Source organism: Crocodylus porosus, unplaced genomic scaffold (assembly GCF_001723895.1).
Source record: "Crocodylus porosus isolate Cpor-Errol unplaced genomic scaffold, CroPor_comp1, whole genome shotgun sequence".
NCBI lineage: Eukaryota > Metazoa > Chordata > Crocodylia > Crocodylidae > Crocodylus > Crocodylus porosus.
In genome coordinates, this window is record NW_017728948.1 from 78,068,537 (window position 1) to 78,081,609 (window position 13,073).

The 13,073-nt window shown below is 43.4% G+C and overlaps 1 protein-coding gene across 1 annotated transcript; it reads right to left on the reverse strand.

The window, feature by feature from the left end:
• Nucleotides 1-195: 195 nt before the first annotated feature.
• On the reverse strand, nucleotides 196-10,991 carry LOC109322303 (COP9 signalosome complex subunit 4-like). Its single transcript, XM_019553358.1, has 7 exons — nucleotides 10,884-10,991; nucleotides 5,157-5,236; nucleotides 4,297-4,448; nucleotides 3,099-3,202; nucleotides 1,886-2,039; nucleotides 821-971; nucleotides 196-475 (listed from the first exon to the last, which is right to left on the reverse strand). Exons 1-7 carry the CDS (start codon nucleotides 10,955-10,957, stop codon nucleotides 282-284), a joined length of 909 nt encoding a protein of 302 aa, XP_019408903.1. The 5' UTR covers nucleotides 10,958-10,991; the 3' UTR covers nucleotides 196-281.
• Nucleotides 10,992-13,073: the final 2,082 nt, after the last annotated feature.

Here is a 13,073-nt window from a genome sequence, read left to right on the forward strand (position 1 = left end):
GGTGCAGCATTTTACACGTGAACCTGAGAACGCAGCACATTGAGAGTCAGCCTGCCAGACCAGAGCTGCTCTCCCCCAGCTAAATGTGCTATAGAGGGGCTGCTGAGGCACGAGTGTACAACAGCGCAAAGCCAACCAGCAGGCAGCCCCTGCACTGTAGCAGTTATTTAGTTTACTGTGGCCTAATAAGGGTGCATGTATATACAGTGATGCCTAACCTTGGAGCTAATTAGTGAGCTCCACAGTAAAGCATCTTGTGTAGATGCACCCACTGTATCATGTTAGGCTTTAAAGAAATATGTACCATCAGCTGTGGTGGCTTTCTGGTGTGGCATAAGCATAGCAGCAAACTCCTGCAGCTGATTGCCTCGGATAATCCTGTCCAGATACATCTTCTCCAGGATCCCATAGGCTGCAAGCTGCTGGCATCTCTCATCCTTGAAGAGTGTGGCTAACATGCGAGAGCGCTGCTGTCCTAAGAAAAGCAACAAGAATCACAGTGGCGGGCTTGAATGAGAAATTTTGTATTTACATGCATAGCTTCCGCGCCCCTTTTCAAAGAAGTGCGATCAGTTGCTTAAGCTTCCCACCTACTCGTTCTTCTGCACATCTAGGCAAGATGACCTGAACAAAGACAGAGAAAAAACACACACAGAACTCATACTTCACAGCCCTAAATAAACCCTCACCTGTTTTGTGCCCTTACATTACCAGCTAACCTATGCAAAACAATGCTGAGATTAAAAATGATTAGCAAGCCCTTGGCGTATGGAATATAAAAAGCCAAAAACCATACACAAATCTGCATCATTCATTTTACCTGCAGATGCTAGGATAGTACAGTGCAAGGCATGCTTCAGTGCCTCTAGTCTTTCATTTTCATGGACTATGCTTTTATAAGAGAGCTCATTGTACCGTTGGGCGGCTTCAATAAACTTCCTTCTGTAATCAAGAACACGAGCGTAGCAAACCTAGAGAAAGAAGATATGTCAGTAAGGAAAAAAGAGGTGAGTGGGAAATAACTGCAAAATGAAAACATACATTAGCTGCTGTACAACAAAGTGACATAAAAATCACTTAGGTGAGCTGTGAAGTACTACTACAGTCTCAAGCAAACTGTGCAAGAATTAAAATCTCCTTTTTCCTTTGGAGACTTTAAAGGACAGATTACCAGAATGTCACGGTCCTGTTAAAGTAAAGCAACAGACTTGAAAAACTGTATAGAAAAGGCTGAATCTTGCAACAGGTATAAAATGCATCAATTACAATTGTAGATAATTTACACAGCAGTTTTCATATAATAGGATTAAAAAATGCACTACAAATTTAACCTGAGATACACATTAGTTAAATATTATGTGTACACATGTACACATACCCGCACATCACCAGCCATAATTTTTAGAGCACTGACCACTATATAAGAGTGACCACTCTACATATTCAAGCTCAGATAACATTTTCAAAAGCAATTAAGCCCTTTGGCTGCAGACAGGTGATTAAATGAAAAGACTTGCCACAGAACAGCTGACACAGGGCAATAATTCTTGTGTCCACAATACATCCACCATGAGCGAAAACTGACCCCTGCTTCACTCAATGCAAGTTGCCCAGGTGGTAAGTTACCACCCGCTGTTCACTTGCTTTCATCTGATCACATGCCCATGTCTAATGAGTAAGAATTAGGAACAGGTCTGACATACGTAGGTAAAATTGACCATTAACATAAAAAAGGAGGAGTTTAGGTCCTTAAATAATTTTAAAAATCTGGCTCCCAAGGCACTTAAGTACAGTTTCACATTTTATCTAGGGTGTCTGGAAGTTTGTATGCAGTATACAAATTTCTACCCGGGAGGGGAGGAAGCACTATAATAAGTTACACCACCTTATAATGGATTTGCAGCTGTTCATTGGTTGATTCATTCTGAAGCAGAGAAGCTCGATTAATGTAAGCCTCTGCCTGAACAGGGTCATCATCCTCCAGGTACAGTCTGGCAATTTTCAAGTAGGTCTCCAATTTATAATCCACGTTGTATTGTCTGTGAAGAAACAAAATACATGTTTACATGTAGCACGGAAATCCATTCATGCAAGTCAATTGCTAATTTCCCAGGTACGTGCACTCAAAAATATCTCAAATAATTTCCACAGCTTTGCTGATTTATATTGATCATCAGGAGACTGGCTACACTAAGATGAAGTATATTGTGTTCCACTACACTTTTTGAGCTAAAAGCCAGAAGAATAGGATTACGGTTATCAGGGTTAAAAGGCCTTGTTTACAAAACACTTTCATTCTCAGAACAACTGCCCCATATTAAGTACAGCTGCTCCAAACATTTGGTTCTCTCAGATATGCCTTTTATTCTTCCTGTGTTTAGCAGCTCTTCAGTTTACTTCTTTTCCCAAGCTTGTTTCCTCTTCTCATCCTAATAACATTAGAAATGTAGCAGTCTATTTGGAAGCGGGTTCAATCCATGCTAATGTAAAACGGTCTCCCACAACGAGCAAGAGAATGAACCCAACCTCATAAGTTTGGTTGAATGGATTGAGAACTTGCTGTGGAAGTCAAGACACCCTGTAGAAAAGGAAATTTGTAGCAGCATTTCAGTCTTGGAATTACAAAAAGGTACTAATGTGGACAAAGCCTTCAGCAACTTCTTCTTTGTACATGGAGAAAAAGAGGTTCAGGCAATGAGAGGGGAAATGCTGTTGTTTTAATGTGGCTTTATTTCAAAACAGTCTGATAAAAGGATGCTAATATCACTATACTTCAGCAACTTAACACCACAGTACATGAAAACTAATATGCCAAAGCAGGAGAGTGTCAAGGAGAAATAATCTTACTGGTGGAGATTGTTCTGGCAAAGTCTGTTTATGAAACAGATATGAATAATGTAAAAGGTCACGCGCTCTATTTTGACATTGTAGAAAGACCTGTTTAAATTCAATCCTCTCACATTGCTATGCCTCTGGTCCAAACTACTGAAGATCTAGGGAAATAAACACAGAAAAAATAGACGCTCCCAACTCCAGTGAAGCAATCAGAAGACAGAAGGACACACAGCACAAAAACTATATCTAGTCATACTACTTACTTTTGTCCAGTTTCCAAGGGGATCCCAACTAACACTTGGGCTGCATTTCTCCAGTCTTCTTCCTTTTCATAAATGGATGCAAGATGTTGCCTTATAGAAGCAACCTAAAAATAAACAGCATATTATAAAGCTAATACATTTTCCACTAATATTCACACCATCTACTTCTCATCTCCCAAGAGCCTTCAAAACGGTCTGATAATCTTGCTTCATATACAAGAAAACCTTGCCCGTATATAGCTCCTTCCAGCAGAAGATCTTAAAATGCTTTACCAAGCATTAGTAAGTTTTAAAAGCCACGTCTTAATGATTCTGAGCACATTCATTTTTGAGTTCCCAGCTTGAGAACACTTTGGACGCATTGGAGCATCAAAGTGCTGCTCTCAAAAATGAACACATGCAAAAAAGCTGCTGGTCATTTTTAAAAGCCTCGGCCTAATTAATTTACCTTTACCCTGTGCTTGGGATTTCAATGCTGTCAAAAGCATTCAAATACATTTAGGTCACAGGTCTCTGATTTAAACTGGGTGATCAAACATATGGGCAATTGCACATTGCACACCCAGGGTCCAAACCAACAAGCAACAAGAAAGTAAAGATTCTGCTTTGGCGGACTGAATTTACACACAACAATTTTTATATATCGATCAGCAAGTTCATAAAAGCATTAGAACGTATGCGGATTAAACAGACAAAATGGGAAATGTAAATGTGAAGCAAGGCAACAATTTTGTCTTGTTTAAGATCAGATTTCATAAGATTTGCATCACTATTTCTTGTCCTCATCTACTGGACCAAATTCTACAGCTAATCGAAGAGCTGGTATTTCAAAGTAACTTCTTCACTAGAAAGCTAGGTAGATTTTGAATTCCTATATATATGCCTTTAAAAAGAAAATGTGAGTCTCTTCCCATGGTGTGCCCAGCACCTTAACGTTAAAAAGTGCAACACAATGAGCTCAGCCTGACTCTGTGGTTCCTACAATAACAAGATTATTGTCTTGCTTTAAGAAGCCATTTCTAGTACAAGCTCGATTAAGAGGCAAGTTCTGCATCTTTGCACACCTCAAGTTCTCACTGAATGAAGAGTTTTAGCCTGTACTGGAGTAAACACCACTCTAAATATGAGCATCTACTTTTAGTGAGAGGCTTCAAGCACAGTATTTAAGTTAAAACCATACATCATCACTATGTCTTACCTGTTCTTCAAATGAAATTACTCTAGGCTGAATCTTTTCCAAGGTGAAGTGATAGATTTCTTTAGCTGTGCTATCAGGTAGGTTTGGGAGGTGAGTACAAAAATCTGTCAGCAACTGTCGTGAGATCACTAAACTGACATTCTCATTTACCACTAGTTCAAAGACACAATAAGGAAATAAGAATTTGTCAGCGCTTTGAACGTAATACGTCCACGGTTAATCAGCAGTTTTAATATTCACTTTGTACTTTCCTGCTTTAAGTCATTATCTAAAATTATGATTTCCTTAATAACAGATTTCATGCTTAAGACACTTTGCACTATTTACACCCTCTCTCACAACAGTTCTGATATGACTCGTATCTCTCTTTTCAGTTTTCTAACGCTCGCAAGAAAATGAGATTTGGGGCAAAACTTTACCATGCTTGTTGTTCAACTCACCAAAAACTGATTAGGGTGAACTTTGGTAAAACAATTTGAGACCCATGATATCATAAGTTTTGCTCATCTCCTCCTGTTTTTCCACATGTTAACTTAATTCTTTAAGTGGCTTTCAGCTAGTCATGACTCCATTTTTAAATGAAGACTAACTATTTTAAGTTTTTATTTAGTGCTACTGACTGGTTTAAGGAAAAAAAAGCATTAGCTTGTGAAACAGGGTTACAACTATTTTAAAGTCTACCATCTATTAACCTTTAAACAGACTGATCTTTGATTTCTCTAAGCCACCTAATATGCAAGTTTTAATGTGCCGGGAACATCACACACACACACACACACACATCTAGCACGCAAGCCAACAAGAACCAGGCCTTCAGTCAACAGTGTGGGAACAAAGCAAATCTTACTGCAGATACTTACTTGCTTCTACAAAAGCTTTCAAGGCTTCTAGCTGTTCCCCACCAGACAGCTGAACTGCTTTTTCCAATATTTGACGGTATCTGTCCCAAGATTGAAAAAAAGAGACAGCTGCAGTTAATATGCTCCAAGTCCAGTGAAATTCAGTGGCAGCTAGGTACTGGCTCCTTTGCAAATTGCAGCCCAGGTCCTCAAAAATTTATATTCACAAGGTGAACTATTATTTATGTAGTATTAGTTGCACTAATGTATAAAATGCTTATACAAAAGGATGATTAAAAAACAGGCTGAATGTCTTTTGAGTATAATAATTGGCACCAGAAAAATAAACTGAAATTTTGTAACATTCATTTTAATGCTGTCATGCATTGGAGATAGAGGATCAAAAATACTAGATTGACGGGGAATAAAAAACACTGGAAGGAGGAGAAATCAAGGAAGTATATGACACAGTCTGGAGGTTCAGAGCAGATGGGTGAAAATGTTTTCTTTTTTAAAAAAGTAATACAAATTAACCCCCATACCCCCAAATGTGAACTTTTAATGTCAAGCAGTAACTACTGCAACCTTGTTCTCATGGTTTCTGATGATATCTGTGAACACATTATAAGACCCCCACAGGTCTCCCCAAAGGCATGGTGACGTTTAAATCCATGCTGCCTACTCTTTTGAAAGTCTACAAATGTTACAAGTTACTCCCAAGTGTAAAAAGGGTTGTCTCATGCATAGGGCAGTAAGCTGGGTATCCGTGCTCTCACTGATCTGTTGTGCAATGTAAACAAATCACCTCAACTCTTTGACCTTTTTTCTCACTCTTTCTCCCTGTCTAGTCCATTTCTCTGTGTGCTCTTTAGGAAAGAGAAAGTCTAACAAAGTAGGCTGTTGCTTACGAAAACTCATGCCTCTGAACCTGCTGTTAAGATGCCACTATGCCTCTAAGATGCCACCTTCTGCCTTACAATTTAGTTATACTGTATCTAGTACAATGAGTTCAATTTTTATTTGAATCTTTTAGCTCTGCTGCAATACAAGTAGATTCCTGATCCTGAGTAAAATGATTATGGTAACTTACAAGAAAAAAGTATTTCTCTCTACTTCTCAATTTTGTGTACTTGACAACAAATTATGTGTAGCTATTTCTACTCTTTTGTTAATTATCCTATACAGTTCATTTCTGGTGTACCCTTCCAGGAGTGAGGTACATGGACATTCCTCCACATGCTTCCCTGAGCTACACCAAGGATGTATGTACTATTTATAGTAGCAGCAAAGCTGATACTTCTCCACTTGATGGGGGTGTTCTGAGTCCTTCCCCAGAAGCTTAGCTCCATGGCAGCAGTGGTATAGCAACCCCGCCACCCCCAAAACTCTTTTTTATCCTCAAAAGGAATGTAGAATAGTAACTAGAGAAGGATACATTACTTAAAGGATGATGGGCAGACACTGGACACAGACATGTTTACACCTGTGCAGTCAGCCTTTACATTGAGGCAAACGAGAACACGACACACAATATACTAATTCCAGAATAACCTACTTGAATGTAGTGTAGAATTACCTCAGGAAAAAAATGTCACGGTTAAAAAATGTACATACAGCAATTCTGCAGGAAACTGGGGTATCAGGCGGCTAGAGGGAAGCAGGTCATTACCTGCCCTTTTGCCACAAATGTAACAAAGGCCATGCAAACTGCTACCACCAAGCACTTGTTCATCTGTCTGCTCTGGCCCCTGGTATAATTTATACTGGGGTACAACAGCAGTGTAAACTAAATCAGTGTAAATGGATCATGTACTACACCTGATGCAGATCTGTACTATGCCATTTAAAAAAAACCTATACTAGAAGTTTTGCAGTGCAGCTTGGATCTCCTAAGGGATGGGCTTTATGTCACCCATAAGTTGGAAGACTGTCAAAGGAATGACCCAGTGATGTTCTGGGGCAGGGGTTGGGGCTGATAGCAGGCTTCTTGGTGAGACTGTTTCTTCTGGCCTTGTAAACTTTGCATCCAGGGATGGATCTAAACAGGGATGGGGGAGGTATCCATAGTGCACTTACACCCACCTTTGAGTCCTACTCCCCCCGAAGTTTAAAACCAACTGCCTGGCAGTGGCAGCACCATTTCTAGTCAAGCAGTGCTGAGGGAGTCACTTGACTTCATGGCTCATTTTCATTTACTCGACTCCTAAATTCTTTATTCCACAGATGTTAAAATGAAGACACCAAGATTATGAACTACACCTGTCAAGATGGCTTGTTTTCTGCCATTCTGTGTATTTTAGCTGCTCCTGGTCACACAGCTTATATTTCACAGCCCTGCATATTGTTTTGAACTCATTCCAATGAACTTTTTGTTCTTGCTTCTACCTTAAATGGATTAATACAGCCCCAGGCCCCTGGCCTAGGAGAAAATCTTCTAGGTTCTTTTTAACCAGATAAAAATGGTTGTTGTTTCTAGATGATAAGACACCTCACCATCTGCAACTCACTTGTCCTAGGTGATCACGAACCTCCCCACCTGCATTTTGTTATCAAGTCATGTTACATACATGCAATGACGCACCTCACCATCTGCACTCCCATCATAGATGATATGTGATGTCATATTATAGATGTAGATAGATATAATGTAATAGAAAATTAGGGTTGGAAGGGACCTCAGGAAGTCATCCAATCCAATGTCTGTTCAAAGTAAGACCAACCCCAACTAGATCATCCTGGCCAAAGCTTTGTCCAGCTGGGTCTTTAAAACCTCCAAGGATGGAGATTCCACCACCTCTGTGGATAACCTGTTACAGTGCTTCACCACCCTCCTAGTGATAAAATAGTTCGTAATATTCAATTTAAACATCCGTTGCTGCAACTTGAGACCATCACTCCTTACTTTGCCATCTGTCACCACTGTTCAGCTCCATACTCTTTGGAATCACCCTTCAGTGATTAGTTAAAAGACTGCTATCAAATCCCTTCTCCATCTTCTCTTCTGCAGACTAAATAAGTCCAGTTCCCTCAGCCTCTCCTCAGGAGTCATGTGCCCCAGCCCCCAAACCATTTTTGCTGCTCTCTGCTGGACTCTCTCCAATTTGTCCACAGCCTTTCTATAGTGGGGGGTCCAAAACTGGACACAGTACACCAGATGTGGCCTCACCAGTGCAGAACAGAGTGGAATAATTACCTCCCTTGATCCACTGGCAACACTCCTATTAGTGCAGCCCAGTGTGCCATTGGCCTTTTTGATAACAAGGGCACATTGCTGACTCGTATCCATCCTATTGCCCATTGTAACCTCCAGGTCCTTTACTGAAGAACTGTTGCTTTGCCAGCCAGTCCCAAGGCTGTAGCTGTGCGTGGGATTCTTCCATCTTAAGTGCAAGACTTTGCACTTGTCCTTTTTTAACCTCATGAGATTTCTTTTGGCCCAATCCTCCAATTTGTCTAGGTCACTCCAAATCCTAGCTCTACTTTCCAGTGTAGCTACTACACTCCCCCAGCTTGGTGTCATCAACAGACTTGCTGAGGGTGCAATCCATCCCATCTTCCAGATCATTAAGGAAGGTATTGAACAAAACTGACCCCAGGAGCACTTAATTTGATACTGGCCACTAGGTAGACATTGAGCCATTGACTACTACCCGTTGAGCCTGAAAATCCAGCCAGGTTTTATCCACCTTATAGTCTATTCATCCAAACCATACTTCCTCAGCTTGCTTCCAAGAATGCTTTGGGAGACTGTATCAAAAGCCTTGCTAAAGTCAAGGTATAATTATGCCTACTGCTTTTTCTGCATCCAGAGCCAGTTATCTCCTTATAGAAGGCAATCAGATTGGTCAAGCATGCCCTGCCCTTGGTGAATCCATGCGGACTGTTCCCAGTCACCTTCCTCTCCTTCATGTGCTTAGAAATGGATTCTTTGAGGGCCTACTCAATTATTTTTCCAGGGACTGAGGTGAGGCTGACTGGTCTGTAGTTCCCTGGATCCTCCTTCTTCTCTTAAAGATGGACACTATATTTGCCCTTTTTCCAAGTGTCCGGGATCTCTCTGCATCACCACAAGTTTCAAAGATAATAGCCAAAGCCTCTGCAATCACACTGGCCAACTCCCTCAGCACTCTCGGATTCACTGCATCCAGCCCCATAGACTTGTACACGTCCAGCTTTTGTAAATAGTCCCTAACCTGTTCCTTCACCACTGAGGTATGCTCACCTTCTCCCCAAAACTGTGCTGCCTGGTTCAGGAGCTGACCTTGCCTGTAGAAACCAAGGTAGAAAAGGCAATGGGCACTTTAGCCTTTTCCTCATCATCTATCAGTAGGTTGCCTCCCCCATTCAGTAAGCGACCCACACATTCCCTGATCTTCCTCTTCTTGCTAACATACTTGTAGAAACCCCTTGTTTCCCTTCACATCCCTTGCTAGCTGCAACTCTAGCACTTTGGCCTTCCTGACTTCATCCCTGCATGCCCAAGCAATACTCTAATACGCCTTCCAAGTTGTTTGTCCAAGCTTCCACTTCTTGTAAGCTTCCTTTTTGTCTTTAAGCTCATTGAACAGTTTTCTGCTAAGCCAAACTAGTCATTTGCCACATTTGCTTTTCTTCCTGCACATGAGGATGGTTTGTTCCTGCACCCTCAGTAAGGTTTCTTTAAAGTATAGCTAGGTCCCCTGGACTCCTTTCCTCCCTCGGACTGGCCTCTCAGGGGATCCTGCCCATCAGTTCCCTGAGGGAATCAAAGTCTGCTTTTCTGAAGTCCAGGGTCCTTACTCTGCTGCTGTCCTTCCTTTCTTTCCTCAGGATCCTGAACTTAATCATCCTGCAGTCACTGCTGCCCAAGTTGCCATCCATTACTACACCCCCTCCATTTCATCCTTGTCTGTGAGCAGCAGGTCAAAAAGAACATGGCTCCTAGTTGGCCGCTCCAGCACTTGCACCAAGAAATTGTCCCCAACATTCTCCAAGAACTTCCTGGATGGCCTGTGCACTCCTGTATTGCCCTCCCAGAAGATGTCAGAGTAACTAAAGTGCCCCATGTGAACTGGGGAACTGTGATCAAAAAACTTCTGCAAGCTGTTTGAAGAAAGCCTCATCCACCACTTCCTCCTTCCTTTACAGCAGACCCTCACCACAACATCATCTTTGTTGCTTTACCCTCATAACCCAGAGACTCTCAACAGGCCTGTCTCCAGCTTCATACTGGAGTGCTGAGGAATCACATGGCTCTTTTACATAAAGTGCAACTCCTCCCCCCTCTTCTCCCCTGCCTGTCCTTCCCGAATAGTTTGTACCCATCCATGACAGTGCTCCAGTCATGTGAGCTCCCATCACGTCTCTTATTCCAATCAGATCAGTTTTGTGACCGTGCCAGGACTTCCTAATCTTCTGCTCATTTCCCAGGCTCCATGGGTTCATGTTCAGACCCCCGAGGTAACTAGCCCATTGCCTGTGTTTCTCCCCTGCTGCCCCCTGATTACATACATCTATATAATGCGATGACGCTCCTCACCCTCTGCACCCCCCTATCATACATGATGTTATACATGTGATGAAGCAACCCAACCTCCGCAAACCCCCCTCAGAAGTGACGCTATAGGTGATGTCACACACATGCCATGAGGTACCTCACCACCTGCACCCCCTTGTCAAAACCCAGGAGCCGAGCCAGCCTCAACCCCGGCTCCGCCCCCGCGGCCCGCTGGGTTTGGGGATGGGGTGGCAGCCAGGGCCATCACTCACTTGCCCGCCAGGTCCTTGTGGGAGCCGCTGGAGTTCATCAGCTGCGCCAAGTCCTGCCTCACCGCAGCCGCCATTTCTCGTCCGGCGCGCGGTCCTCCGCCCACGACGCAGAGAAGGCGGCGGCTAGAGCGGCCTCCAGGCAGCTGCAGCGGCGGGAGAGGGTCACCTGACGCCGGCCCTTCGAACGCGGGGCAGGGGGCGGGGCTTTCAGCGGCCCCTCCCCCGTGCTGGTCCCTGCTCGCTCTCCGCACGGGGGCTGGGGTGCGGGGCGCGGGACCCCGCAGAGCAGCCGGCTGTGCACGCTGGGTTAGGGGCTTCAGTCCAAGGGCTGGGGTTTGTCTTCTCACGTGTCAGGATAGGCGTGGGTGGCGTTACCTGGTGCTGCGCCACCACGACCCTGCTTTGGCTGCAGCCGGGACTTGATGCAGCAGGAGCAAAGCCCGGCCAGTGCTCCGGCCCACCCGCTTGAAGGGATTTCAAGTCAATAACAAGGTGGACAAGGGGACTGCTAATCACTCCTTTCCCTTCCAGAGCCGTTTCTGTGGAAGAATCAGTATTTTCTGCACCTCCAAAGCAGATCCCAATTGGCCTCACTTACAGACAAAGTACCTATGGCCAGTTTACCAAGTGTGGCAACTCTGCTCAAACACAAATAACTATGCTGGCTAGGCCATCTGAGCAGAATGGAAGATGGACATACCCCCAAGATCATGCTATACAGGGAACTGTTGGAGGGAACAGGAATAGCAGGATGTCCCAAGCAAGACTGGAGAAAGGCATGGGTGAACTGGGGACCCAGACATGGTTATTTTTTTATTGTTATTATTATCTCTGGTGAAGTGGGGCCCAATACTAAAAGTTTCCGTGGGGCTGCCAGGTGTCTAGGTATGGTGCTGGTCCCAAGCTTTGCTACGAAGATATATGCAAGCAAGATATGAAGGAATTTGGAATTGATCCTGACCAATGGGAAACCTTGGCAACTGATGGGAACAAGTGGCATCATTGTCTCCACCAGGGCATCAAAGTGCACAACAGAAACTGCCTCCAACAACTTGAAGAGAAAAGAGCCCGTAGGAAGCAAGCAGCTTCCAAACCACCCAACCATAACATATACATTTGTAACCACTGCCACAAATCACACAAATCTCAGATTGGACTATTCAGTCACATGAGACACTGCAAACCAGCTACATTATAGGCTGCAATATCCACCATCTGCCATAGATGAAAGGATACCAAAGACATAACCTGTGGAAAATAATAAAAATGGCAGCAAAAATAACAACAGTGTTTGCAGGCCAACATTTTCTAACGTGGGTGCTTGAAGCCAGGTGTTGAATTATAAATAATTTGTCTTCTGGAAATGCTGAACACCCACTTCAGAGATTCCAACAAGCATAAACATTTGCATTGAAGTGTGTTCACATGCAGCTGGTTTTCTTTTGGGATAATAAACTAGGAGGTTTCATTTATTTTCCTGCACAAATAGAAAACACTCTTCTTCCAGCACTTGACTTGCAAATGCTTCAAAGAAAGATTTTAACCCAGTATGCTCTTAGAGACACTTTGCTTAAATTATTTTAATTAGTATTCCATTAAAAAATAAAGAAAAAACCCTTCTTGCTTTTGCAGGATGGGACACTCAGGTCATGCCAAGCTTTGATTGCTTTTGCAACCTTAAACATTTCACCTCTATTTCAAAAGAGTTATAAAGTTTTGTAGCGTGTCAAAAATAATTACTGTATTTCATGGTGGATAGGCCAACACATTGTAGGTCAACGCAAGGCTTTCTGATCTGAAAGGTAAGGACTTTCATAGGCACAGTGTATGAATTGGGGCCAGGCTTGGCGCATTACTGGCACAGCTCCGTCCACTGCGGTGCTGCCTACAGTGTCACTTGAGCCTGGTGACACTTGTGGGATGGGGGGCTGGGCTGAGCACTCAGCTGGCACAGCCTCATCCCCTGTGAGTGGTGAGTCCAGCCACAGGGGATAGCTACCGCAGCCAAGCCAGCCCTGTCCCTGTCCTCATCCCTTGCAAACAGCACTGGGCTCATGGGATGGGGCTGCACCAGCCAAGGACCAGGCCTGGCCCTGTCTGCTGAGAGTGGCACTGCTGAATACCAAGCCCGGCATATATCTCTAAATACATAAAAGATGCAATCTAAACACACAAATCCACATATGGACT

Excerpts from the sequence above, each read along its gene's own strand:
- LOC109322303 (XM_019553358.1), bottom strand. The coding sequence starts at position 10,957 with ATGGCGGCTGCGGTGAGGCAGGACTTGGCGCAGCTGATGAACTCCAGC. Across the intron at positions 5,237-10,883 it reads CACAAGGACCTGGCGGGCAA|ATACCGTCAAATATTGGAAA; the intron begins GTGAGTGATGGC and ends ATCTTGGGACAG. Across the intron at positions 4,449-5,156 it reads GAAAGCTTTTGTAGAAGCAA|TGGTAAATGAGAATGTCAGT; the intron begins GTAAGTATCTGC and ends TCTTTGAACTAG.